Source organism: Triturus cristatus, chromosome 3_2, assembly GCF_964204655.1.
Source record: "Triturus cristatus chromosome 3_2, aTriCri1.1, whole genome shotgun sequence".
Lineage (NCBI taxonomy): Eukaryota > Metazoa > Chordata > Amphibia > Caudata > Salamandridae > Triturus > Triturus cristatus.
The window spans coordinates 693,748,551-693,776,225 of record NC_140584.1 but is presented as its reverse complement, the minus strand read 5'-3'; the positions used below and the strand labels follow the sequence as shown (position 1 = coordinate 693,776,225).

At 48.6% G+C, this 27,675-nt stretch overlaps 1 protein-coding gene across 1 annotated transcript in view; it reads right to left on the bottom strand.

Moving 5' to 3' along the window:
- HSPD1 (heat shock protein family D (Hsp60) member 1) overlaps positions 1-27,675 on the bottom strand; it is a 189,155-nt gene that overhangs the window by 9,175 nt on the left and 152,305 nt on the right. Inside the window, exon 10 of the mRNA XM_085648746.1 lies at positions 15,143-15,317. Coding sequence (XP_085504872.1) covers positions 15,143-15,317 — 175 coding nt within the window. The remainder of the gene's footprint in view (positions 1-15,142; positions 15,318-27,675) is intronic.

Genomic DNA, 27,675 nt, shown 5'->3' with positions numbered 1-27,675 from the left:
CTTGCTTTCGTGCTGTAGACACTACTAGGGAATCTAGTGGTGCTGGCCCTCTGATGTAGGCGGGATCTGTAGGGGCGGCTTTATATTTTTTGTCTATGCGAGGGTTGATGACCCTGGCTCTGACTGGATCTTTAAAGACCTCCGGCGCGTGCTTGATAACTCCTTTGAGCATGGGCAGGATGGAGGTGGCCCTGTGTGTCGAGTCGAAAGTATCAAGGAGGAAGTCCTCCTCCACGGGGTCGGTATGGAGATCCACACCGTGGTCGTGTGCAGCCCTCTGGAGTAGGCGGTTGAACCCCAATGAGTCTTCTGGTGGGGATGGTCTCGAAGGGTAGAGATCATCCTGCGGGACGTTAGGAATGTCAGGAATGTTCTAGTCGTCCCATGGGGCTGGGGAGCCTGTAGGAGTAGGTCCCCTGTAGGTTGGTCATGGGGCTCGTCCCCTATCAAATGTCCAGTCTTAGGATCTTTGACCAGTGTTTTTTTGCAATGGATCAGGCTTAAAAGGTTCAGAGAGTGGCCTGTCCATCGGCGCCGAAGGCATCGGGCCGCAGGTTTTTTTGTTTTGGAGTCTGCACTAGTCCACTGTTTTGAACTATGCGGCTTTGAAAGGGCTGGTTGGTTACTCGGCTCCGAGATGGTTTTCGGCTCTGAGATATGGGTGTCGGTGGCCTTATGTTTTTTGCTCGGTTCCGGGGACGGTGTCGGTACCGAGGAGCTGGTGCTGGTTTTCGGTGCCGAGTGCTTCGGTATGGAGCTCGGTGCCGAGGAGGAGGCCATTTTCTTTTTTGGCGTTGGTGCGGAGGAGTGTTTCTCGCCACAGACGGTGGGCTGGCTCGAGCCCGAGCCGCCGGAAGGCTTAATAGGCTTCTTTACCGGTCCCGAATGTGCGCTGTGGGAAACAGTGTTCTTGGTCGTGCCTAGGCTCGGAGGCGAAGGTGTGACCGAAGCCTTTTTGGATGCCACGGAGGGTGTGGGTGGATTTCGGTACACACGACCCTCTGTGCCGGAGTGATGTCCTCTACATCTGAATCGCCGGCTTCGGTGGTGCTGACAAGGCCCTCGTCGGTGTGTTGTCCTTCTGGAGCGTCGCCACATTCTCCGAAGAGGTCGTCTGGGAAAGACGACGAGCGTGCCATAGTTCTTCGTGCCCTTCGGTCTCGAATGGTTTTCTTGGACCGGAAGGATTTGCACGCCGGACAGTCTCGAGCCTCGTGTTCAGGGGAGAGGCAGAGGTTGCATACTTCGTGGAGATCGGTGTGGGGGAATTTGGACCTACATCGAGGACGCTTCTTGAAGGGAGTCCTTTCCATTAGCCAGGACTGGAGCTTAGGTAGGCCCGAAGGCCGTCGACGACGACTGGAATCGAAGGTCTTGATCGATGTGAGCCGCGTCAAGTGTGGAGATCGCAATCAAAAACAATACCGCGAAGCAGGGGGAAGGATTGCGCGTCGATTGGAGAACTAGAAACTGTTCGGAACCGGAGCGCGAAGATCACATCCGAGACTGATGGCGGAAAAAAAACAATCTGAGGATGGAGCCGAAGCCCATGCGCAATACGATCCAAAGGAGGAGTCCCATACCTCGTGACTTCCAAAGACTTTCCAAAAGGAAAAACAACTGAAAACATCCGGGCCAAACACCAGATGGCAATCTATGCAGAGTGCGTAATCTGCAGCTCATATGCCTCGAACCAACAGTTTGCAGCATGTCTGAGGGCAAAGAATCTGCAATTTTGCTGATGATACTGAGAGAGAAGGAAAAGGCGGAGTACCTTGTCACTTATAAGACAGGTGGTAGTCCATTAGAACGCCTACGTTTTTTACCTTCTGCATTGGCTTTGGAAAAGTGGCAAGTTCTTCTGGCCACCAATCAGGAGACCAGAAGATAGGATTATTGCCATACAGGATGACCTTCGTCTTTGTGGAATTAATTTTTAAACAGCTGGTGTCCAACCAAAGACTTACTGAACCCATGCAGTTTCTAAAGGTTCCACTCATATCCGGGCCTTTGTTAGATATTGCCACAATTATTTGGCTATCATAGGCACATGATACTAGTGCCAAACCGAATGACTTGATTAAGGTTGCGGGGCGGTCACATGTAGATTGAAGAAATTAAGACTTAATGATGAGCTCTGTGGCACCCCACAAGTCAGCCTCATAGGCTTGGACGAAAGTCCTTAAAGGCTACTGATTGAAATAGATTGAGATCATGACTTACCGTGTCATTGAGCGCTGATAGGTCTAATAGGATGAGGGCGGCATTGCCCATCTCTTCAGTCGCCACCATAAGGGCCAACTCAGTGCTGTAACCACTATGAAAGCCACATTGGGTGCCATCAAGGTTATTCTCTTCCACAAAGGCTGATAGTTGAGTATTCATGGCTTTCTCACAAAATCTTGCTGATAGCAGAAGCCTGGAAATAAGACATTTTTCCAGAACCTGCTCGCTCAGGTTACTTTAGTAGTGGCAGCACCGAGGCTATTTTCCACTGATTAGGATAAATCCCTGAACTAAAACAGAATTAAAAATGTAAGTCGCGTATGGAGTGACAGCTTCAGGGATTCGATTAAAAATCTTCGGAGGGCATGGATCTAATAGGGATCCAGACTTCGATTTGGAAATCTCTTTGGTCTCTTGTTCCTCCATTAATGCGACAAACTCAGCAAAAGTGGATTTGTTTAAAGGGCTTTCTAAGATGTTTTGCCTCGCCTGACCTATAGACCCGTTAGGTGTGAATTTATTGAAGTTTACTTCCACTTTCTGCTGAAAACATTTTGCCAGAGCATCACAGAATGCTCGACTGCCTTCTGTCCAACTACCAGAAGCTGGAGCAGAAAGCTTTGAAAGAGGACGTTCCATGTGTAAACACAGTCAAGACATCAGAGACCTTTTACTGGACTCCCAATTAGACATTTTATTTGTTACCAAGACCTGGCTTAAAGACTGGAGCAGTCTGGATGTAGCGAACTCTGTTCCACCAGGCTATCGTATACATAGAAAAGATCGATTGGTAGGGAGGGGTGGTGGACTGGCCATCATCCTGCGTGATTCCCTTGTCTGTACCTTCTTTGAATTCGACATCATCAAGGAAGCCGAATGTCTTGGCTTCTGTCTTTCCTTGACTGCCACCGCATGCTTTTCAGGTGCTCTGATCTATCGGCCCCCTGGTCAAAATACCAAATTTATCGACTCACTCAACGACTCTAAGTCACCTAATGTTTAAATATGCAAATTTTACACTTCTCGGTGACTTTAATCTCCATTTGGAGGAGAATTCTAATCTGGGGACATGCAAGTTCCTTCAAGTCCTAGACGTATTTTCGTTACAACAAATAGTCAAGGGTCCCACCCATCCGGCAGGTCACACCCTGGACGGGGTTTACTCCAATTTATCTTGGCTCACTGTTGATTCTCCCTCCCCTTTAATTTGGTCTGATCACTCCCTCATTCCCTTTAAAATCACTATGCCTCCGAAGACTCAGATTGCTAAATTCTTTAATAAACCTCAACAGGGACTTGTCTGGGCACAGATCATGAAACACCCCAATTTACTGATGACTGCCAAAGACCTTGCTCCAACGCTGACTGGCCAGACAGAGACAGATTCCCGTCTCTTCCAGTCTTGGCTGGCCAGTGTCGGCAAGGTTCTAATGCCCTCAAATTCTAAGAATAATCAGTCAAAATCAAAAAACTTAAATACTCCCTGGTTCACACCGAAACTGGCCCAAGCGCGCCTGCATTGCAGGCAACTGGAGCGGCAGTGGAGAAAGGGATATAGAGAGAACAAAATAATAACTGTTTAGGGAAGGTAGGAAAGCGTACTTTTTTCAGGTGCAGTAGCTAAAAAGGAATTTTTTACTAATAAAATTAACATAGCACAGGATAATCAGAAAACGATCTCTCAAATTGTGAAGTTCTTTATTAATCCCATGGCAGAACAAGCGGAGCTTCCTGCTTCTCAGTTACTGTGCGATCAGATCTCCTTGTTCTTTCATGAAAAGATCCTCAAGATTCAGACTGATTTTCCAGTCGGTAACTCCATGTCCGATCCTCTCTGGAAGGACGGTTCAGCTTCCATCTCCACATTTGAACCTGTCTTATTGGATATGACCCTCTCAGCCATTGAAAAATGCAAATCTGGATCACCATTGGATGCCTGCCCTCCGTCAGTCCTACATAAGTTGTTAGAGGTAGTTAACCCTATGATCAACCAGATTGTGAACTCCTCTCTCAGGACGGGGGTGGTCCCAGCGGAGTAGAAGCTGGCGCTGGTCAAACCACTTAAAAAACAGACACAACAGTACTCTCTAACCTTCGCCCTATCTCTCTTCTCCCAATTTTGGGTAAAATTACGGAAATTTTTGTCTAAAAAGGAGTTCACTAAATTTCTTGAAGAGCAACATATTCTCCATCCGTGTCAAACTGGATTTCGGCCCAAACATTCTACAGAGTCAGCCCTCATTGAAGTCTCTGACTCTTTGAAAATGATCACAGATGGAGGTAGGAGAGCGGTTCTGATTTTGTTGGATCAGTCGGCTGCATTCGATACGATCTCAAATGACATTCTTTTGAGGCGTCTCGAATGCAGCGGCATTTCTGGTACGGTGCTGAAGTGGATTAAATCTTTCCTGGTTTCTCGGAGACAGGTGGTCACCCTTGGCCCGTTCCTTTCTGCAGAGCGCTCCATCACGGCAGGAGTCCCTCAGGGATCTTCCCTTAGCCCGTTGCTCTTCAATGTTTATATGGCTCCCCTCATCACCTTGTTCAACTCTTTTGGGATCAAGGTTATGTCATATGCAGATGACACCCAAATAATTATCTCCTTGGAGAACGACTCTACGCAGGCGGAAATGAATTTCAAACTGTGTTTGACCGCTGCCCTTCAATGGATGCTGAATAATCATTTGAAGTGTAACACGGACAAAACAGAGATTCTCCCGATAGGGCCGGATGTCTCTTTTCAGCCGTCTAAATGGTGGCCTGACGGAGAAACCCCACCTCCTGAGGTTGCGAAGGTCGTCAGGAACCTAGGAGTCCAATTTGACAATTCCCTCCATTTCCTTCCCCACGTTAAAATAGTTGCAGGCACATGTTTTACTTTAATCAAATCTCTAAAGAAGATGTTTAAGTTTCTCCCTCTGTCCGCAAGAAAGTCCGTAGCAGTAGCACTGATACTCTCTCGTATCGATTACTGTAACGGCCTCTTGGCTGGAGTCAATAGGTCAGTTTTAAAGAAGCTCCAGGTGGTGCAGCATGCTGCAGCCCACTGGTGCTTAAGCTCCCTAGAAAGTCCTCAGCCTCTGCAGCGTTGAACATACTCCACTGGCTTCCGATTCCCAAAAGAATCCTTTTCAAGATTCTTCTGGTTACATACAGGGCAAAGATGAAGACTGGTCCCAAATTTTTGTCTGCACGTTTCACCCCATACACCACTTCTAGGATGCTCAGATCATCTTCGGCTAATCTTCTTAAATTGCCCCATTTTAAATACAAGTCAAAAGGAGCAAGAACCCTGGCTTTCTTGGGCGCCAGAGCCTGGAATAAGCTCCCAGCTCAGATCAAACTTTGTAATACTGAACTCACATTTAGGAAGCAACTTAAAACCTGGATCTATGGTATCTCGGAGGACTGCTGTCTTGCTTTGATCTAACCATTCTCAACAGGTCACTATTCTGGTTTTCCCTTATCAATGTATGACATTAGCGCCAAGATACTCCTCGCGGAGTGATATCTGCGCTTTATAAGTACAATCTCATATCATATCAGGATCCTGGTAGAATTACTGGCAGATTTTATTTGTTCGAGAAGGAAAGCAGATTTAAACTCTTTAATAAGCTTCTTGTACTGGGCATAACCGCCTTTGTACTTCTCCCTGTCAGTACTATTGTATTCTCTTCTCCAGACTCAGTCTGCGACAGCTTTGATTTGCAGATCTGAGCGTATCATTAAGCAAAGGGGAATTGGGCTTACCTGTCTGATTATTTTTGCTGCCAGCAGGGGCTACCTAAGTGACTGTCTTACTTAATCCTGTAAAATTCTCCACTATGGAATCCGTATTGTCCACTACTTCAGGTTGTGATCTCGCAATCAAGGCTTTAAGGTCCGTGGCTGTACCTTATGCCATGAGCGAGAGATCACTGATTTTTTTAACTGTGGTTTTTGCCTGGAAATTATTAGTGAGTTTTATCTCCCAGACCACCGCCTTGTGGTCTCTCCACATGAGGGGGAAAACGTGGTGGGACAAGAGAAGAAAGGACTGTTGGCAAATAACCCATCAAGGGTGTGGCCCGCCAAATGTGTAGGCTCAATTACCAACTGAGCGAGTAGAGAATGACATTGTCTAAGTAGCTGTCTCAGGGTAAGCATGTTGCTCAAGACGAAAATTGAAATCTAATAAATTGAAGTCGGATTTCAGGGAAGAAGGTTCCAAAAAAGGTTCTAAAAATTTAATTAAGGAGCCTTTTGGTCCCAGTGGTCGGTAGATCAAGAGCCCATTGAACAACAGATTTTGTGAGTCCAAAGCTAAGCAGAAGTACTGCATGAGTGACGAGGCAGGTGTACAATTTGCCATAAAAGAATCTTGAATGATAACGGTTATTCCTCTCCCCTTCTTTAGTGTCCATCTAATCTGAAGATAACATATCCAGAGGGTAATGCTGTTATCTTTGGGCCAGCCGCTTGGTTCGCCCAAGCTTCCATGCCAAAAACTACATCAATAAGATGGGTCCAAAAAAATCTGCCATTTCCAGATGGCGTTTGACCAATGACCTGGCGCGGATTACTTACTTGTGTAACAATATATCTGTAAGAGACATTAGTTTGTGATAGATTCCTTACCTTAGAATATCCCCAGGCGTCAGACTGGATCTGGAAAGTTTGACAGCAGTACCCCTGCGCTTTGGTAGGCGTCGTCGTACGGCTCCGCGTAAGTCGCTGGCGTTGTAGCCGCCAAGATGACGTCTAAAGCTACTTAGACGTGCCCCAACGTCAGTTCTGTACACAACTTTTCCGCACCAGAAGCGCAGAGCCATGCCAGACACAGACTACTGGTGCAATAGAACTAGGGCCCTGAAAGGGATGACCTTAACCCTAGAGAACAGTTCGCAGAACGGGGAGGGCGGGTGGTAAGGAATCTATTCTATAACAAGGTGGTAACAGTTCCTAAAGGGGGAGACAAAGGTTCTGCGACCAGGTAATGGTCCAAAGTGACTTCTAAATTTTCCAGATAACAGTTGGGTGTGCTTGAGGTGGGGATGACCTCCTGTGATCATTTGTGCCCTCACACACCCTTGCGAGTGTAAAGCATCATCATTGGGCAGTGCTCCTCATGGGGGTGGCGCTGCAGTCCCTCACGGGCCCTACAAGAGGACTCTTTGATGAAGTTCTTTTAGTGGAGGTGCCGCATTTGTGCATGTGGGCCAAGTGAGTGGGTGTAGATTAAAATTACCTCTCGGTACCCTAACAAATTTAATAATGGTCTTGGGAGTAAATTAAAAGGTTGGTGGGGTTTGGAGACTGTCCTTCAAGCTAAATCAAGGACAGGACCAGTGTGTTCCCACCGCTCTCAAACTGTGAACAAGGTGTATGGTGTACTAAGATTGGTGATGGTCGACCTGTTTCACGCACTTTTTTGGTCCCTAGTGGATCCCTGTGCGCTTAATCAGGACCGGGTGTGAAAAATGATAAATAATGGGAATCAGGGAAAGACACCCTATAGTCCCACTTTACCTATTGTTAGGTTTGGTAAGACGTCGCTGCGTCCGAGACACGCATTATCCGTGTTCCCTCAAAACCCTCCCCACGTTGAAGAAGGGCCACGTCGGCGGGTAGTCAGCCCCCCAAGTGAGGAAGCGTCTCGTCCTCGTGATGGTGCCTTTACACCTGTTGCCAGGTAAGGAATCTATCACTAACTAGTGTCTCTAACAGATATATCGTTACACAAGTAAATAACTTGTGCATCTGAAAGAGACATGTTAGTGATCGATTCCTTACCTTAGAATACATACCCAAGCAATACCAACCCCGGTGGTGGGTCTGCGAAGTGAGATTACACCAGAAATGAGAACTGAATGGCCAAAGAAGCAGTCTCTCCGGATCAGACTGTCAAGGCAATAGTGCTTAGTGAAAGTATGCAACGAGGCCCAAGTGGCCGCCTGACAGATGTCTTGCACGGGGACACCACGTCCCAATGCTGTGGTAGCTGCAGTTGCCCTGGTAGAATGGGTGTGCAGCCCAACCGGAGGTTCCTTTTTAGTCAGAGTGTAACAGGCTTTAATGCACAAGACGACCCAGCGGGCGATAGTCCTCTTGTGAACAGCCCGGCCTTTCTTGGCACCTGCGTATCCAACAAAGGAGAGTGCACGTTTTGGTTCCAGACGGTGGAGCCTCTTCCTCTCTCGAAGGGTGCAGAGGCGGAAAGAAAGTGGGTAAGGTGATAGTCTGCCCGATGTGGAAGGCAGTGACAACCTTTGGCAAGAAGGAAGGACGAGTGCGAAGCACAACCTTGTCCGGATGAACTGACAGAGAAGGAGGCTTACAAGAAAGAGCCTGAAGCTCACTCCGTCTCCTGGCAGAGGTGATAGCCACCAGGGAGGCATTTTTCAAAGTCAAAAGACGTAAAGGACAATTGTGAAGTGGCTCAAAGGGAGCGCACATGAGATAAGTCAAAACAAGATATAAGTCTCACTGGGGTATTATGAAAGGAACAGGAGGGAACATATGCGTAATGGCTTTTAAGAATCGCTGTACAACAGGGGACTTGAGAAGAGAAGGCGGATATGGAAGCCTCAGAAAGGCTGAAAGGTAGCCCTTGATATTGCCCAGAGCAGAACCCTGACGGGTCAGAGAAAGAAGGAACAAAAGGACCTCAGAAAGAGGGACAGAAAGGTGGTCCACAGTCTTGGCTGTGCACCATGCCACAACTTTGTTCCACCTGCAGGCGTATACCGATTTAGTGGAGGGACGCCTGGCTGCCAGAATGACATCACAGACTTCGGTAGGCAAGTCAAACGGAATCAGCGGTCGCCGCTCAATCTCCACGCATGTAGGTGGAGGCTGGACAGCTTCGGGTGGAGAACCATCCCCTGCTGCTGCGACAGAAGATCCTCCCGCAGAGGCAGTCGGATCAGGGATCCAGGCTCATACTGAGTAGCTCGGGATACCAAACTCTTCGAGCCCAGTCCGGAGCCACAAGGATGACTTGGGCCCGGTCGTGCCTGATCTTCAGCACTCTGGGTAGGAGAGGTATAGGCGGAAAGGCGTACAACAGACCGCAGCTCCACTCGCAACAAAAAGCGTCGCCAAGCGAGTGCCGCCTTGGAAATTCCAAAGCGCAGAACTGTGGACATTGTGAGTTCTCTTCTGTGGCGAATAGATCTAACCAAGGCTCTCCCCACTGTTGAAAGAGACCTTGCGCCACCCCCGAGTGAAGACGCCATTCGTGATCCATCAGACACCGGCGGATGAGTTCGTCCGCCCTGGCGTTCAAAGAACCCGCCAGGTGTTGGACCGTAAAGGAAATCCCGTGACATTCCAGCCATGTCCAGAGGCGTAGAGCCTCTGGACATAGGGTCCACGACCCCACACCGCCCTGTTTGTTGCAATACCACATGGCGGTGGTGTTGTCCGTGAACACCTGCACTACCTTCCCCCTGACAGAGGGAAGGAATGCCTTCAGGGTAAGACAGATCGCCCGAAGCTCCAGAAGTTTGATATGGAGCCGGGACTTCGCCTCTGATCTATGCCTCTCCCATGTGGTCACCCCATCCCAGGAGGGACGCATCCGTCACCACTGTGTGCTCCGGTTGGGGAAGGGCGAGGGATCTGCCGCCGACCCAATGCTGATTCGTGAGCCACCACTGCAATTGTTGTGCAGTGCCCTCCGAGAACTGGACATAGTCCAACAGGTTCCCCTGATGCTGCGCCCAAAGGAACTTCAGGTCCCACTGCAGAGCCCGCATGTGCCACCTGGCATGGTTGGTCAGCAGGATGCAGGAGGCCATGAGTCCCAGCAGCCTCAAGGTGGTCTTGACTGAAACCCAGGACAAGGGATGAAAGATTGGAATCATAGCCCGAATGTCCTGGACTCGCTGTTCAGAAGGATAAACTCGAAACTGCGCAGTGTCCAGAACCACTCCAATGAAGAGAAGCTTCTGGGAGGGAATCTGATGCGATTTCGGCACGTTGATGGAAAACCCCATCAAATGCAGGAGGTCAGCCGTAGTCTGGACGTGGGAGACGACTGTGTGGGGCGAGCCTGCCTTGAACAACCAGTCGTCGAGATAGGGGGAAGACTGAAACCCCTGATCTGCGACCACCGCCATCACTTTTGTGAACACCCGAGGGGCGCTGCTTAGGCCAAAGGGGAGCACGGTGAACTGAAAATGCTCCTGGCCCACCGTGAATCGCAGGTAACGCAGATGGGCCGGCAGGACGGGAATATGAAAATAAGCGCCCTGCAGGTCCAGTGCCACCATCCAGTCTTGTGGGTCAAGAGCAGACAAGAGCTGAGCCAGAGTGAGCATTCTGAACGTCCCCTTCCGGAGGAAGAAATGTACGCTCCGAAGGTCTAAGATGGGACGTAGACCCTTGTCCTGCTTTGGAACCAAGAAGTAGTGGGAGTAACAACCACGACCTACTTCTGGCGTCAGAACGCGCTCGATGGCCCCCTTGGCCAAGAGGGCCGTAACTTAATGCTGGAGAAGTGCCAAGTGTTCCCCCGACATACGGTGGTACTGAGGTGGCATGGCTGGAGGGGTAGATTCGAAGGGGAGGGAGTAGCCCCTTCGGACTATTTGCAGAACCCACCTGTCCGAGGTTATGGTGCGCCAGTGGGGAAGGTGATAGCGAAGCCTGCCACCCACTGGCATCAGGTGGGCCTGAACACAGGACTAGGAAGGTTTAGAGGCGGCAGCATGGGAGGTGGTGGACTGACCCGTCCGCTGTCCTCTGGACCCACCACGGCAGGTCCCATGTATACAGGTGCACTGAGACTGTGGCTGCGCAGCCTTGCGGGTCTGAAATGAATGCGCCTGGGCGCCCCGACCTGGAGTTCGAAAGGACCAAAAGGCAGACCCCGAAGGAGTACGCGTGGTGGCGAGACCCAAGGACTGGCCGGTAGCCCGAGAGTCCTTAAAGCGTTCCAGGGTGCTATCCGACTTATCACCAAAGAGGCGTGTACCATCAAAGGGCATATCCAACAGGGTGTTCTGGAGATCCCCAGAGAAGCCAGTAGTTCAGAACCAAGCATAACAACGGAGCGCCACAGTTGTGGAAAGTGCCCTACCGAGAGAATCAGCCGTGTCAAGCCCACACCAAATAGTACATTTTACAGCATCTCTCCCCTCGGTAATGGCTTAGGAGAGGTGCTGCCTCCACAGTGCCCTGTGGAGGCAGCACCTGTGCCACAGTGTCCCACGCAGAATGGGAATAGCGGCCAAGCAGGCACACCGTATTCACCGCCCGCAACCCAGAGTTGGCAGATGTGAAAATCTTTCCCAAATTGCTCCAGTTTCCTAGATTCCTTGTCCGGATGAGCAGAAGGGAACGCACTCGGCGAGGCAGAAGCCTGGACAACTAGACTCTCAGGCATCGTGTGTTGTGTGAGAAAGCTGGGATCGCCCTGCGCCAGGCAATGGCGGCGCGCCACACCCTTGTCTACAGGGACTCCTGTGTTAGGTTTAATCCAGGTGCCCAACAGGAGATCAGTAAGTGCTTCTTTGAAGGGCAGTAACGGTTCTGCAGAGGACTGGGGCTGCAGGACCTCAGTTAGGAGATTGGTCCTGATAGGTACAGAAAGGAGCTCTAGGTTAAGAGCCTCAGCTGCCCTGCGCAAAACCACCGAAAATGTCCCAACCTCCTCCGTGGCCAAGGAAGAAGGGGGACAGAGTACCAGGGTGTGGAGAGAAATCCAGATCCACTGGACCCTCCACATCGCCTTCCCACTCAGGCTCATCCTCGCATTGAGCGGCAAGAGGATCCTCAGACCCCTCCCAGTATTCCCCTTCGTCCACTGGTCTCTGAAGAGGCCAGTAAGGACGAGGTGCCCTGGGAAATGGGATAAACTCCCCTCCAAGAAATGGAATGGGAGGGTAAGATACCAGTCCCGGGTTCAGCTCCGTCCGGCGGCGCTGCTACCGGCACCGAACCCGGATCCAGGGCCGGCGTAGCAGAGGCCAGAGGCGGCGGCATGGAGGCAAACCCTTCCGACGGATCCCCGTGGCCCGAAGGCACTCCGGAGGAACCCAGCGGGGCACACAAGTGCCACAAGGTCGACATAAAGGCCTGCACCTCGTCCGAAGTCGCGTGCGGGCCCGGAAAGGGTGGGTAGGCCGCAGGCAACGACAGACGTGCCAAACGGGCAGGGGGGGGGGGGGCAGGGGGGGGAGTTAGTTACCGCCCCGCCCCCTCCACCGCATCCCGCGAGGGGTAGAGGAAGAGCGACATCACTTCTTCGACTTTTTATGGCGCCTAGACTTGCCCGTCCCCAATTACGACGAGCGATGCTGATGGGTCCGCGACCGGACCCTCGACCTCCCACGGGATCGTGGCCTCGATCGGCACGGAACCGATTGCCGGGCCTCCAACAACTTTCGGGAACGCTCCCGCAAAGCTTTCGGTACCATGGCCCGACAATCGGGGCATGCCTCTGGGTCATGGGCGTACCCCAAGCAGAAGAGACATGTCGTGAGGGTCTGATACCGACATGTTGCGAGGGCAGGCCCTACAGGACTTAAACCCAGGCATCCCTATTGCATCAGGAGTCAAGTACATGACAAAACAAGTTGTCAGAAACCAAGTTAAAACGTTTAACTAGGGGTACCGCTCTCCCGCGGATCTGCGCTGCTGCGTGGAAAAAGAAAGAACTGACGTCAGGGCGTATGGGCGCATCCAAGCTCTGACGAAGTCATCTCGGCGGCTAGGACGCCAGCGACGTATGCAGAGCCGTACGACTCCTACCGACGCGCAGGGGTACTGTTGACGAATACTTTCTGGATCCAGTCTGATGCCTGGGGATATTCTAAAGTAAGGAATCGATCACTAACATGTCTTTCAGATACGCACCTTACTTTGGGACTTATGACTACTTTCGTGAGGTGTCCTGTGGATAGTCTCCCTATTTGGGCTTTTCTTCGGGTGCTAACCTCTCAGATTTTGGCCCTACCAACAGGACAAACCATATGAATACTGTCCAAATCAGTTGGACTCTGCATTGGACAGCTTAGTTTTCTTCCCGGGCGCCTGTGTGATAGTAGCATGTTTTTAGAAAAGGTCAGCCTAATGGTGCCCTGCCAGTTGGTCGGACCAGTGGGACGGGTCCTGGACCTGGTCGCAGACGGGCTTGCTTTGGGCTCGTCCACTGCGTGCATGTGCCCTACAATCTTCTAAATAGCCCGCCATAAAGGTGGGCAGGTCTAGGGGCGTGGCAGCACAGCGCATTACAGAACGCAAGCCGGAAAACAAGGTGGTCCAAATTAGGAATAACTCGTGTCCAGCATCCCCTTTTGCAGAAGGTAGACTCCCCCACAAAGTACAAACTACTGGTAAATGAAACTAACAAAACAAGAGAAAATTAAACTCCTAAAACTATCATAAAAAGAGCTGCCTAACCCTAAGATGGCACCAAACTTCGGACAGAGCCAGGCAACTCCAAAACTGTACAGAGGTGCATACAAGGAAATAAACGCAGGTAGCGATATCCCAAACCTGTCCTCTTGCTTGATAATACCATACTGCCAGCCTTTATCCCATTCCACTAAAACTAGTCTGCAAATCTAACTGTCCCATAATACTTTGTGGATGTGGCTACATGAAGCAAAGAGAGAAAGCTTTACTTCTACCATTATACTCAAGTCTTTTCCTCCTAAGCAACACTTTGCACTCGACACCATATGTAGCAGAGGCACACTTCTACAAGGAGTCTTAAAATAAATAACTGGCTACAAGTTTTTGAAGCACACCTGAAGACTTTTGGAAAAAGTTAAACCTGGTAAGGAGGACACGGTTTGCTGCAACACTGAAGAAACCTGGTAAGGAGGAAACAAATTGCTTCAACACTGAAGAAAAAGTACTTATTAGCTACATTTGTACAGATTTAGCAAACATTCAAAATGGTAACCTATACCAGAAATTAATACAGGATTGCCTATTTTACTAATTACGCCTTGGAACCTCACGCAACATCTTCATGATTCAAGTTTAGTGAAACATGACAGACCGGATACAAGTGCCTTAATCTTGTGGCATAAATTGGAGACCAGGAGCAAGTCGACAAGGCAAACCTCTGGTGGGCAATCTAAATTATCTAAATATTGTAAAATTTAGTATAAACCAGTCATTATGTACGCTCTCCAAAAGACATTCAACACCTAGCAGTGGAAAGTTGAATTTTGGTAAACGCAAATGTAGGTTTCGTTAAAGAAGGGGAAGATGCAGTACAGTGGTTCATGTGGACCTCAGAGACATGTAGCCCCACCTAAGCATTCCTTCTTCAAAAGGAGGATTTACAGGGCAAATGAAACCTTCAAATCAATTAAAGTTGTGGGAGTCAATATAAATAAGGCACTTTAACGTGATTTTTAAAATTAAGTGACCCAAAAAAATCGTTGGCATTGCAGACCACCTTCATAAATAGCTTACTTTGTATTTATAGAACTATTAATCCAATTTTTTATTTGCAAATGGCGAACCTACACGACTTGTAAAAAACTGCTGAATTTCCATGGATTGTGCGCAGTGCCAATGCTGGGTAGATAAAGGATTCAACATTTCTCCATACTCTTACCTCTCAATTTTCCATCATTAAAACACATATATATAATGGATTGCATTTAACGACAAAAGATATTCCAAAGGACGTCCCCTTCACATATCTTTTAAAGCAGCAATATAAGGGCTGCGTAAAAGAAAATCAAGATCCCTGGGGAAGAAAGTAGACATGGACTATGTTTGAGCAAACTATTTGGATAACATTGCCAAATGAACATGGATACAGTCTCTACATATGCAGGAATACTGTTCACCCAAAAAATGCAATTGCTTCTTTTGTGAAGCAAGAAAAAAACTACAGAAAGATTTGCAAACTTAGCGCACTAAAGTTTCTGGTATTAACCATAGAAAGTTAGACAAGTTGATTTACCAATTTTCTGGTCTTCATTTGCTGGGGTCAAAGCATCCAAAGCTGGGATACACCGAAGCAATGCACAACCGCCTCCAAGAACGATACCTTCTTCTACAGCAGCACGTGTAGCATTCAGGGCATCAGTAACTCGGTCTTTCTTCTCATTCACCTCAACATCACTTGTCCCACCAATCTTATAAAATATAAAAAAATAACTAACAATTAAGATCATGGTCATTTTGGAAAATATCAAAGACGTGTTTGAGAAGCTCAATAGTTCTTAAGTAACAACAGCTACCACTGTGCCAGGTTTATCATCGCAAATAAAACTGGCATTATCACATATTTTAAAACCAACACATCAAGGGCAATTTTGAACAAGACTGAAAAATTATGTGCCTTTTAGCAAAAACCTATTTTGCAACCCCTCCACATTTTCAGAGGTCTACCTGGACTAATTACACCACCGTTCAATTATCCACTCATTGATGCAGGAGTGTTACAAGGCTACAACAAATTTAGCCACAAGCAATGTCACTTTTACAGTAGCCTGCCAGGCAAAATGTGTAATCAATGCCAAAATGACAGTGACTTGTACTCTACTCCAATGAGCATCAATAAGTCCATGGTTCACAAGAGTTTTTTTGCTCCAGCACACTCAACCTGTGCCACTCCTGCTATAAAGATATCCTGTTCCAGAAGAACAGCAGGAGAGCAGATCTCTAATGCGCGCTTCTTCTATCCAAGAACCTGGCCTGTATTTATTTATCCACAAGTGCACCATCACTCAACAGGTGTGCTTCAATGCTTCACCTATTTTCTGCATGAAACACTCACATGGCTTGTTCTCTACAAGTCTTCATACGCAACCAGGTGGTAAAAAAAAATTTAAATAGAGGAGATGCGTTTTAGGCTTCCTTTTAAGTCATGCACTTTGTTTTTTCCTTAGAATAAAAAGGCGATGGTAGAAAGCTTGGTAAGTTATCAGCTACTGGTGACTGAACCTCCTACTTGGGGCTCAGTGACTTAGGGTGTTGCTTTAAAATAGCGTGAGGTGTTGAAAGTCTGCAAAAGTCTCGACCATTGGCCTTCGCTCACACACGCAACCCAGACCAAGTCAGCTTGCATCTGCACCAGTTTTTTCAACTGGTGCATGCCTTTGGCACATCTTAGTGCTGCTCCTTCATATAATCGGGGAACTGTGTCAGACAGGATGCTCAATTTGCACATGCGCTTGTGAGCCTAGTATTAACAAGAGCTGCATTAACCACTCAGTTTGTTGGAGGAAACGATAGTTGAGCTGCTGGTGAATGGTAAGGATGTTGCGACACCTGGTCAAGGAACTCTTGTAAGGGGCCAGCAAGCTGAGGGCTGGTGCAAAACTGACTTGACTTTAGAGAAAAGCGAGCCACCTAGGCTACAGTCAATGAACTGGTCCAACACTGAATGATTGTCTTCGGCAGTGTATCACCTGCTGTTATTCCAGTGATTGATGTATGTGCTAAGACACTTGTTTAAAGTTGAAGCTTTTAAAACCTGACCGATTGGTTAGCAACCGGCTGGTCACAGGGTGCCCACAGTTTGCTTGTGGGGGTAGGAGGCTAAATGTAGTATACTTTATCTTTAAGAATTAAATATTAAATGTTAATTTCTAATTAGCAGGACAATGTTGAGAAAACAAATGCTAGTTGTAGGAAGCTGGCTCTGTATATGGTATACAATTAAGTGGTTATATCGTGCACAGAGTACAAAGATTTTCTCAGAAGTGTATAGGGCTCAATGTATACCCAAAAGGCTCGATGTGTGGTAGTGTGGTCGAGAAGCCTTAAGCCTAACACAGAGGAGTGTAAGACATTTGTTATTCGAACAGTGATCAATAAATAACACTACTTCAAAAGGAGATCCATACCAATTTTTGAAAAATAAGCTTCTTTCAAGGTTTATTTTAACACCAAGATGTTTGCAAAAAGATAAGTACGTTTTGCAGGAAAACTACTAAATACTTTGTACAGCGCAAAGCTTGAAAATTTCACGCCTATGGAGGAAAACAAGAATGTGTTTTTTTCAGGTAAGTTTACGACTTATAGTTCCAGTCTTCGGTGTTTCAGGTTAACGCCAGGCAAGGTTCAGATTGGTACCAAAACTGCACCACCAGCGGCACAGGGGCGACTGGGTGCAGAGGTCAGATTTAGGGTCGTGCCCAATGTTAATCAATAATGACTGGGGGTTCTCACAGGATAGTAAAGCAATGTCAGGGAGTCGATCTCCTGGAGGTAAGGTTAGTATAAGGAGGGCCAAAAGGCAGCACCAAATTTACACCCTCAGCAGCACAGGGTCGGCCAGGTGCAGAGTGCCAACACAGCGTCACAGTGCCACAATGCAATTCAATGGGGGAGATCCAGTTTGAAGAAAGGCTGCAGGCTCAGGTCAGGAGGCCGGACAAAGAAAACCCAGTGTCCCAGGTAAGTAGATATGCTAGAGGACGTAGGGACACAGTCGGTCAGGATTCTCAAGGCGCAGGGGCTTCGGGTGCAGGGGAGTCTTTGGGTGTCTGAAAGCAGGTTACCGGGCTGGTCACGGAGAGTCTAATTTGAGGCCACAGACGTCAAGGTGGAGTCCAGGAGGTGTAAGCCCACGGAGGAAGAGTTTGTGGTTCCTCAGGGCAGAGTTCCTTCCAGACAGGTCCACTGTCCACAGGAGATTTTAAGCCTTTATCGAAGGCAGGTACTCCTCCTAGGGCTTTGGAGGTCACTTGGCCTACAGGACAAGCAGTCTTTTTGTAGACTAGGCAAAAGGCAGCAGACAGGCAGGCAGGGCTAGCACAGAGTCAGTCACTTGTCCTTCTCTCGTGCGGCTCCTCGGTGTCCGGGCTTCTTAGGTTGTCATAGATCTGATTTAAGGGTCTGGGGGAAGCCACCTAAATACTAGATTTTGGGGTGTTACAGGACAGTAACAGGTAGGGACCAGTGGGTTCCTTACCTGGAGTGTCTACACCCACTATTATGTAACCCTCCTATGGGAGGGGGCATAGCCCTAGCCCGGATTGGATAAGTCCCACCACTTTCAAGAGGGTGGACACTGAAAAATGTGCTTTACTGCGGCTCCAGAACCTCAGAGGTGGAGTTGGCTTAGGTGGGGCAAACCTATTATTCCTACGTTTTTCTGCTGGTCCTCCCACCCTAAAGTGGGAGTTTGACCCCGGGGCTGCCATCTGCTACTAGCAGCAAAGGCTTAGAAAGCAGACAGGCCTTTGAAGCTTCCCTATCGAGCACTGTGCTCATCCTGGTGGGTGGTGAGGGGGGGGGGGGGGGGGAGGGGGAGAGGAGGGGGTTGTAACCTACACCCAGGAAGTGCTTGGTTTCTGACCACACCGAGCAGAGGCTCTCGATCCAGGGGTCCAGAAACATGTCTGGTGGTGGCAGGCTGCCTAAAGCCAGTCAGAGACCACACCAGGGTTGGTAGGTTTAGTGAAGTAACTACCCCATGTTTCAAAACCATCTTATAACTAGTGAAAGAACACAGAGTCCTCATGAAGGACTCAATTACAGAGGTTGGGTGTGCCTCCTAATTTTGTAGGATATTGGTCTTTGGCAAACTGACCACAGGTTTGTGAGATATAAATTAAAAAGTGGTTTTAAAAACATTAGAAGAACGCTTTGTATGCAGCAATGAAGTTGCACCTAACTGATGAAGCACAACTAAACATAAATCATTATGGAGTTGCACTTCCAAGTCCCATCCCGTTCAAAGGGGGGCATGAACTAGAATTTCAAACTGGAGGCTATCACCTTAAGCAAGACTAAGGATGATTTTCAAATGGAAGGTTCCTATATGCGATTGAACAGGGAGCAAGAGACACAAATTTGGGATATGAGGCCCAAACTAAATGTCAGTGGCCAATATTAATTCAAGGATCTGACCCATCACTTTTACTATCTCTTTATTACAACGAGCCGCTCTACAGATTACCTTCTTTGTTTTCCCATTCCATATGTAAGGAGTTTCCTGAGGGTGCGCCTTCAGAGGCAGCCATTAGATGTCGATGTTCCTTTGATTTTAAAGGTAATTTCTGGGACCGAACCTCATTGTGGCGAGGATCCTCAAGTGACCGGCATCAAGACTTGGAGTCAGTTTGCTCAGCATCTGCGGCATGCACTTGTAGTGTCTCTTCTTGGATGCCGATCTTTTTGCAAAGTGAGGTCGAGTCTCAGTGCATTTACCGGTTTTGTAGCTGGCACATTAACGGAGAATGGACTGCTCGTTTATGAAGAATCAAGCCTCTTCCACTAACTTCATTTCCGCAGAAGTACTATAAATAGGGTGAAAAGCAGCATGTTCAATAAGCCCTTGAAGCTGTTGAGTCCTGGCTTAGTGAATTAATGGTGGGGTACAGTTACAGAGATGGTTACTCTTAGTTTTAGTTTGCAGACACTCTGGACAGCTTGCTTAGTCATGTCTTAAGAGAAAACACACAGACCTCATGGGACTGAGGAAACATTTTATTACACCAAGGACAAAATCAAAATGGTGTATTTCCAATCACCCAAATTCCCTACGTGTCCTCTCGTATGACTTGGAAGGCGTGCAACAGAATTCTAGTCTCAGCTGGAAGTAGATTTGAAAGCCATTTGCATCTTACACATTGTCAATGTTCTTTTTCTGCTTCATACTCTTCTGGTTGCAAAACAAAATCCAAGATTTCCATTTGTGTCAGTCTCAAAGAAGGAGCACAGAAATTTAGCGGCGATCCAAATGGTGGAAAAAATATAAAATAAGGTAATGAGGCATAACATAACTGTTTTGGGTACTTGATCATAAGTCATTATCGAAACAAAACTCAAATCTTCAAGTAAACAAGTTATAATATTCCAAACCAACACTAGGTGGTAAGACAGTGCAGCATGCATTGTTGTAACTCACATGCTATGCAAACATTGAGTTCAGGTAGGGAGGGAGGGACTGACAAGTGTGCCTTACGAAGGGCAAGTCTGAATGGATCGCCTACCACCAACACAACCCACAAGTAAGGAATGCGTTACTTACCTGTAAATGCAGTTATCCAGTATTGGTATCTTTCATAGATTCACATGCCTGAATCATGCCCCGTTGTCGGGATGGGAGTCCCCGGTACATAAATAAAGTAATGTCTCAGTAGACATAGAGTATTAGGCCAAAGGCCTCACCTTAGCAACATCCACGTCCTTTTGTAAAAAAAAGGACCAAACTTGAGAATAGCCAATAAGCTATCACCACCCTCTAGAACCTTTCTGGAAGGAGCTCTAGTCCCTCAGAATTTCATAAGCACACTGCTAAGTAGGTGTATCACTGAGAGATCCGAGAGTCCTTCCAGGGGAGGTGGGTGGGCTGCATGTGAATCTATGAAAGATACCAATACTGGATAACCGCAGTTACAGGTAATTAACGCGTTCCTTATCCAGTATTAGGGTATCTTTCATAGATTCACATGCCTGAATCACAATAGTAAGCAATGAGAAGCACATTTCGAAAGGTACAATATATATAAATTCACAGATAATATTGCAATGTGAAAATAGAAAGTACCAAAAGGCCATGACATAGCAAAGGCATAAAACACTATAGAGAAATGTGCGTATAGAGCAAAGGATGGTGGGATGAAAGGAAGGGCTCACCTCTAATGAAATAGATGACGGAGCACGGCTTGACCCACTGCAGCGTCTTTCATGAGTTCAGTAGCCAGGCAGTAATGCTTGCTAAATGTATGTGGCGTCTTCCATGTAGCCGCTCTGCAAATGTCTACAATGGGCACTCCTGCAAAAAGTGCCATGGAAGTAGACATTGCCCTCGTGGAATGGGCTCTAACTGTGGAGAGCAGGGGTTGCCCTGCTTGCTAGTGACAAAAAGTAATGGCTGCGGAGATCCAGCGTGAGCTACTTTGTTAAGTGAGTGGAAGACCTTTCCTAGGCCGACTGTACGCCGCAAAGAGTTGGTTAGATTTGCAAAATGTTTTCGTTCTGTCGATGTAGAATTTTAGGCAGCGTTTGAGATCTAAGGAATGCAGGGTTTTTTCTGCCACTGTTTGAGGATTTGGAAAGGAGCGCAACACAATAGGCTCATTGAGATGGAAACTTGGGGGAACTTTGGGAATAAACTTCGGATTTGTACGAAGTATGACCCGGTCGTGTTTGAATTGGAGGAACGGGTCTTGGATTGAGAAAGCATGGAGTTCCCCCACTCGCCTTGCCAAGGTAAGAGCTAGAAGGAGCGCTGTTTTCCAGGAGAGATACTTGAGATCCGCTCTGTGTATTGGCTCAAAAGAGTGTTTGATAAGTTGAGCCAGAACTGTGTTGAGTTGCCAAGCAGGAGGTAAAGTTTTCACCGGAGGGAATGTTCTAAACAGGCCTTTAAGGAATTGTTTAATGAGCCGATGAGACCACAGAGAAGGACCTGCGGAGGATCTCCTGAAACGCGATATTGCTGCCAAGTGGACTTTGATGGAGGCATGAGCAAGACCATATTTTGCCAGATGAAGAAGGTAAGGCAGTATTTGCTCCAGAGTATGAAAGAGGGTGTATTTTGTGTGACTTACACCAAATACAAAATCTCTTTCATTTTAAGGAGTATGTTTTGGTGGTACTATCTGCTCCGGCCCGAGCTAGAACTTCTCTACAGTCCGGAGGGATGTCTAGACCTTGGAACTCTCTGAAGTCAGGAGCCAGGTTGCTAATTTGAAAGATGCTGGACTTGATGGTGGTTGATAGTGAGGAGAGAGGGAAACGGTTTCAACCTGATCGGCGGTTCCAGGGAGAGAAGGTGAAGCTCTGTGAACCAATGTTGGCGGGCCAAGCTGGAGCTATCAAGATCAGCTTGCAAGGTTCCGCTTTCAATTTCCTGAGCACCCTGGGAATCAGGGGAATTGGTGGAAAAGCATATGCAAAGACATTGCACCATGCGATTGAAAATGCATTCCTTAGAGACCCTTTCTGGGGATGCCAGCTTGCAAAGTGTTGGAATTTGGCATTCTGCTGGGTGGCGAAGAGGTCCAGAAGAGGGGTGCCTCATCGAGAGAATATGCAGCTGAGGGTCCGCTGATTGAACTCCCACTCGTGACATGCTGCCTGCTCAAAGAGTCGGCCAGTACGTTGTGGGTCCCTGGAACATACTCTGCTCGAAGAGAGATGATGTGAAGGAGCAACCAGTTCCAGATTTTTTGCGACTCGTGAGCGAGTGTCCGAGAACGAGTCCCACCCTGCTTGTTCAAATAGTGCATTGTCGTGGTATTGTCGGTTCGTACAAGCACTAGAGAGTTCCTGATTTGTGGTAGGAATGCCAACAGAGTGAGATTGAATATGCTACTTACTAGTGTGCATCAGTTCTTGGCATGTAGGGCTGCTGACATTCATATCTGTGCATAGATCGCCGCCTAGTGTTGGGTCCGGATGTTTGCACGTTGTTGTCCTGGAAGAGTCTTCGAAGTATCCTGGGATAGGTGACTCCTCCCCTGGACTACAGTGCGCATGGGCATCCTCTCCATCCTCAGATTGTTTTTCGCCATTGTGGCAGTGATGGAGTAGATACAGAAAGTGATGACCATGCTTTACAGCAATTCTGAGAGCTGCAGCTGCTACAGGCGCCGGGGAGGAGGAAGGGCGATATGAATGTCAGCAGCCCTACATGCCAAGAACAGATGCACACTGGTAAGTAGCATATTCAGTTCGAGGCATGTGGGCTGCTGAATTCATATCTGTGCATAGAATATATAGCAGTGCCCTCTTATTAGCAGCGGCTACCAGTGCCAGCTGCAGCGGTCTGAAAAAGAGTTTTGAGAACAGCCTGCCTACAGCTGCCTGCTGTTTTGATTGCACATCTACACAATAGTGTTTGGTAAATGTATGTGTAGTGGACCAGGTGGCTGCTCTACATATATCATGCAAAGGAATGTTTCCCAGGAAAGCCATGGAGGCCCCTAACTTACGTGTTGAGTGTGCTCGTGGGGGAATCGTTAAAGTGCGTTTAGCCTTTTGATAGCAAATTTGAATACATTTAACAATCCATCTGGCTATACCTGCTTTGGAGATAGCGTTACCTTTGTGGTGTGGGGCAAAGGCAACGAAAAGTTGTTTTGTTTTCCTAAAGGGTTTGGTCCTGTCGATATAATACATGAGGGCCCTTTTTACATCTAGTGTATGGAGTGCCCTTTCTGCGACAGTCTGTGGGTTTTGAAAGAAAACAGACAGTTCAATAGTTTGATTCATGTGGAACTGCGATACCACCTTGGGCATGAATTTGGGGTTGGTACGTAGTACGACCCTGTTGGCGTGAACCTGTATAAATGGCTCTTGGACGGTCAGTGCCTGGAGTTCACTAACTCTTCGTAAAGAAGTTATCGCTACTAGGAAAGCTACTTTCCAGGTAAGGAATTGAATCTCGCATGAGTGTAGAGGTTCAAAGGGTGGACCCATCAGGCGTGTGAGGACCAAGTTGAGGTTCCACATTGGGGCTGGTGGGTGGCTAGGTGGAATGACTCGTTTGAGTCCTTCCAAGAATGCTTTGATGGCAGGCACTCTGAATAGAGAGAGGTGCTGCCTGGTTTGTAGATAGGCTGATATTGCGGTCAAATGGACACGTATAGAGGTGTACGCCAGATTGCATCGGTATAGGTGTAATAGGTAACAAATGATGTTTTGGATGGATGCGTCTAGCGGGTTAATGTCATTATTATTGCAATAAATGACGAACCTTTTCCATTTGGCTGCATAGCAAGCTCTGGTAGTGGGTCTTCTGGCCTCCTTAATGATGTCCATACAGTCAGGTGGCAGGTTTAGGTAGCCAAACTCTAGGACTTCAGGAGCCAGATTGCCAGGTTCAGCTGTTGCGGATCTGGGTGCTGAATCTCTCCATGGGTCTGCGTCAAATGCTCGGGTTTGACCCGCAGTCTTTGATGCGGCACCACGGAAAGTTCGAGAAAGGTGGTGTACCACGGCTGGCGTGCCCACGTTGGAGCAACCAGGACGAGTGTCAGTGAGTGTTGTCTGAGTTTGCGTGCCACCAGCGGTATCAGTGGTGCTGGGGGAAAAGCGTACGCAAATCTGCCTGACCAGTTCATCCATATCGCATTGCCCTGCAACTGCGGATGTGGGAACCTGGCGGCAAAGCTTTGGCATTTTGCGTTTTCGCTTGTGGCGAATAGGTCTATCTCTGGATGACCCCACTGCTGGAAGTACGGTTGGAGTACTGATGGGTGTAACTCCCACTCGTGCATCTGGTGGCTGTGTCTGCTGAGCAGATCCGCCACCTGGTTGTCCTTGCCGGGGAGGTGTTCTGCCATGAGGAACATGTTCCTCTGAATGGCCCACTTCCACATGCTCTGAGCCAGATGAGAGAACTGTGGAGAGTGTGTTCCTCCCTGCTTTTGTATGTAGTACATGGCGGTCATGTTGTCCGTCCGTATCAACACGACTTTGTTGCACAAGTGTACTTTGAATGCTTTCATTGCGAGGAAGATTGCCATCAATTCCAGAATGTTGATGTGCATCTTCCTTTGTTGTGTTGTCCATAGTCCCTGCACTGTGTAGTTGAGTACATGAGCTCCCCATCCCTGGAGAGACGCGTCCGCTGTCAGTATTATTTGTGGAACAGGTTCTTGGAACGGTCGGCCCTTGCAAAGGTTTTGTGGATTCCACCAATGCAGAGAGTTGTATGCCCGACCGCTCACCAACACTAGGTCTTTCAACTGTCCTTGAGCCTGATTCCACTGACGTGCTAAGCACTCCTGAAGCGGGCGCATATGTAGTCTCGCGTGTGGGACTATGAAAATGCAGGAGGCCATCATGCCTATCAACTGCATGAACACTCGCGCGGGAAGGGAGTGTTGTGGTTTGAACTTGGAAATCAGCATTTGCATGCTGTTGATTCTCACTAAATTTCGCTGAGCTGTGGCCGCCAGAGTGTCTATAGTCGCACCTAGGTACTGTTGTACGTGTGCGGGCTGGAGATGGGATTTTGGGTAATTTAGTGAGAACCCCAGACTGTGAAGGAGGTGAATGGTGCGGGACATGTGGCTGGCAAATTGCTGGGCTGACTTCGCTTGAACGAGCCAGTCGTCCAGGTAAGGGTAGACTTGTATGTGCTGCCTCCGTAGATGTGCCGCCACAGTAGCTAGGCACTTTGTGAACACCCTGGGTGCTGTTGTCACGCCGAAGGGAAGGACTTTGAATTGGTAGTGCTGCCCCTGGACAGTGAAGCTGAGGTATTTTTTGTGTGAGGGGTGAATGGGTATGTGGAAATACGCATCTTTGAGGTCCAGTGTGGCCAGGAAGTCTCCCTGCTTGAGCAGCGGGAGGACTTGCTGTAAAGTGAGCATGTGAAAATGCTCGGAAAGAATGTACCGGTTCAGGGGTCTCAGGTCTAATATAGGTCTGAGTGACCCGTCCTTTTTTGGTATTAAAAAGTATAGGGAGTACACCCCCGTACCTTGCTCGTGGACGGGTACTACCTCTATTGCACCTTTTAGTAGCATACTTAGCACCTCCTGCTGTAAGAGCGTTAAGTGCTCTGAGGACATAGGACGGTGTTTTGGAGGTATTGTGGGTGGGGTTGAGGTTAATTCTAGACAGTAACCGTATTTGACAATATCTTTGACCCACCTGTCCGTGGTGATGGAGTTCCACGTGGACAGGAACCTTTGTAGCCTTCCCCCCGACAGGTGTTAGGTGGTCGGGAGGAAGGGAGAGGGCGTCACTGCTTGTTCTTGGGGGAGGACCTGGTGTTGCCGTAGCCGCGTCCTCTGCCCTTTGTGCTGGAGCCACGATATCCACCCCGGGTGTTTTTATCGTAGGTGCTTTGTGTGTTGACCTTGTTGTATGTTTGCTGTGACCCCTGTCCTCTACCTGCTCCTCTATTTCCGGTGCGACGAAAGGAGCCGCTCCGAAAGGACTGCGTTTGTAGGGCCCCCATGGACTTTGCAGTGTGTGTCCTTTTTTATTTTCTCTAGGGTGGTGTCAACCTCCGGCCCGAATAAGTAGTCGGGGTTGACAGGTTGGTTGAGGATGTTATTTTGTACCTCAGGTTTGAATCCGGAGATTCGCAACCAGGCGTGTCGACGCAACATGACGCTAGTGTTTATGGCTCTGGCAGCTGTATCCGCGGCATCCAGTGCACACTTAATGGATGCATTTGTGAGCAGTTGTCCCTCCCTGATAAGGATCTCTGCACCTTCCTTGTATTGGTCAGGGAGATGTTGGAGTAGTTGTTCTAATGTGTCGTAGTGTGCTCGATCGTAGCGAGCGAGGAGCGCCTGAGTATTGGCAATGCGCCATATGTTAGCTGCCTGGGCGGCAACCCGTTTGCCGGAGGTCTCTAGCACCTTGGACTCTTTGTCCGGGGGAGGAGCATCACCTGTTTGCGAGTGTGCCCTCTTGCGAGCATTCGCAACTACAATGGAATCCAGAGGTAACTGGCCTCTAATGTAAGTAGGGTCCCCAGGCGCCGATCTGTATTTTTTGTCGATCCTGGGGTTTATTACTCTTGCCCTGGTGGGTTCTTTGAAGATGTCCTTTGCTGGTTTGAGGACACCCTTCAACATGGGCAGAGTCTTTATATTCCTTTCTGAGGATGCGAAAGTATCCATGAGAAAGTCGTCCTTGACGGTGTCAGAGTGAAGCTGCACCCCATGATTGGCCGCAGCACGTTCAATTAGAGCGTTGAACGCGGCAGTGTCCTCTGTGGGAGATGTTTTTGCTCCATAGAGTTGCGGGTCCTGTGCATCCATAGGTGCACCTGAGTCTACAGGGTCATCCCAAGCTTGATCAGAGTCCTGTTGGCCTTCAGGGTCCATCTCTCCGGGGTAGGGGACGTGGTCACCCATGTAGTCCTCCAAAACATCTGTGTCGGAGTGTGTGGGAGAGAAGGACTGTGGATCCTGGTAGGGGGAATGGAGAGGTTCGTAAAGAACTGGTTCCGAAGCCACTGGCAGCTTTCTCTTAAGCGGGATCCGGAAGGAGTCCAAAGCTGGCTCAGAAGTTATTCTCCTTTTGTAGAGCATCATCCTGCCGGTGTCGGCGTCTATGAGATGTGATGGAGACGTCTCCGTAGGAGAGCGTTCGGCAGGCGTGATCGTGGTGTGGGTGACCCGTGTCCTGATTTGGAACAGTTTCGGGGCCGTGGATGGCGGCAGGCCAAAAGTAATGTTGGCCGGTGCCGAAGAGGCTGTTGGAGCTTTTATCGGCTCGGAGCCCGACGTGTCCTGGAGGACTGTTTTGTTTATGGTGCGTTGCGCAGCAACGGGCCGCACCTGGAGCGCCATAGATTCCTTTGCGCCGACCGGTTCTGTAGAGGCGGTTGTGGACTTCTTCGGCGCCGGTGAGTCATCGAGTCGAGGGGCAGGAATGGCCGTCGACGTCTTCGATGAGTGTGCCTTTGGTGGTGCTGTCGAAGCGGTGTGAGACGCAGCAGGCAGTTTGACCTTTGGGGTCGGAGCCGATTGCGTCGGTGCCGGGAGCCGAGTAGGTTTGGTGGCACCGAAGGTCTTTTTCCGTATGTCGACTCAGACGTCGGCCGCTGCAAGCTCGGCA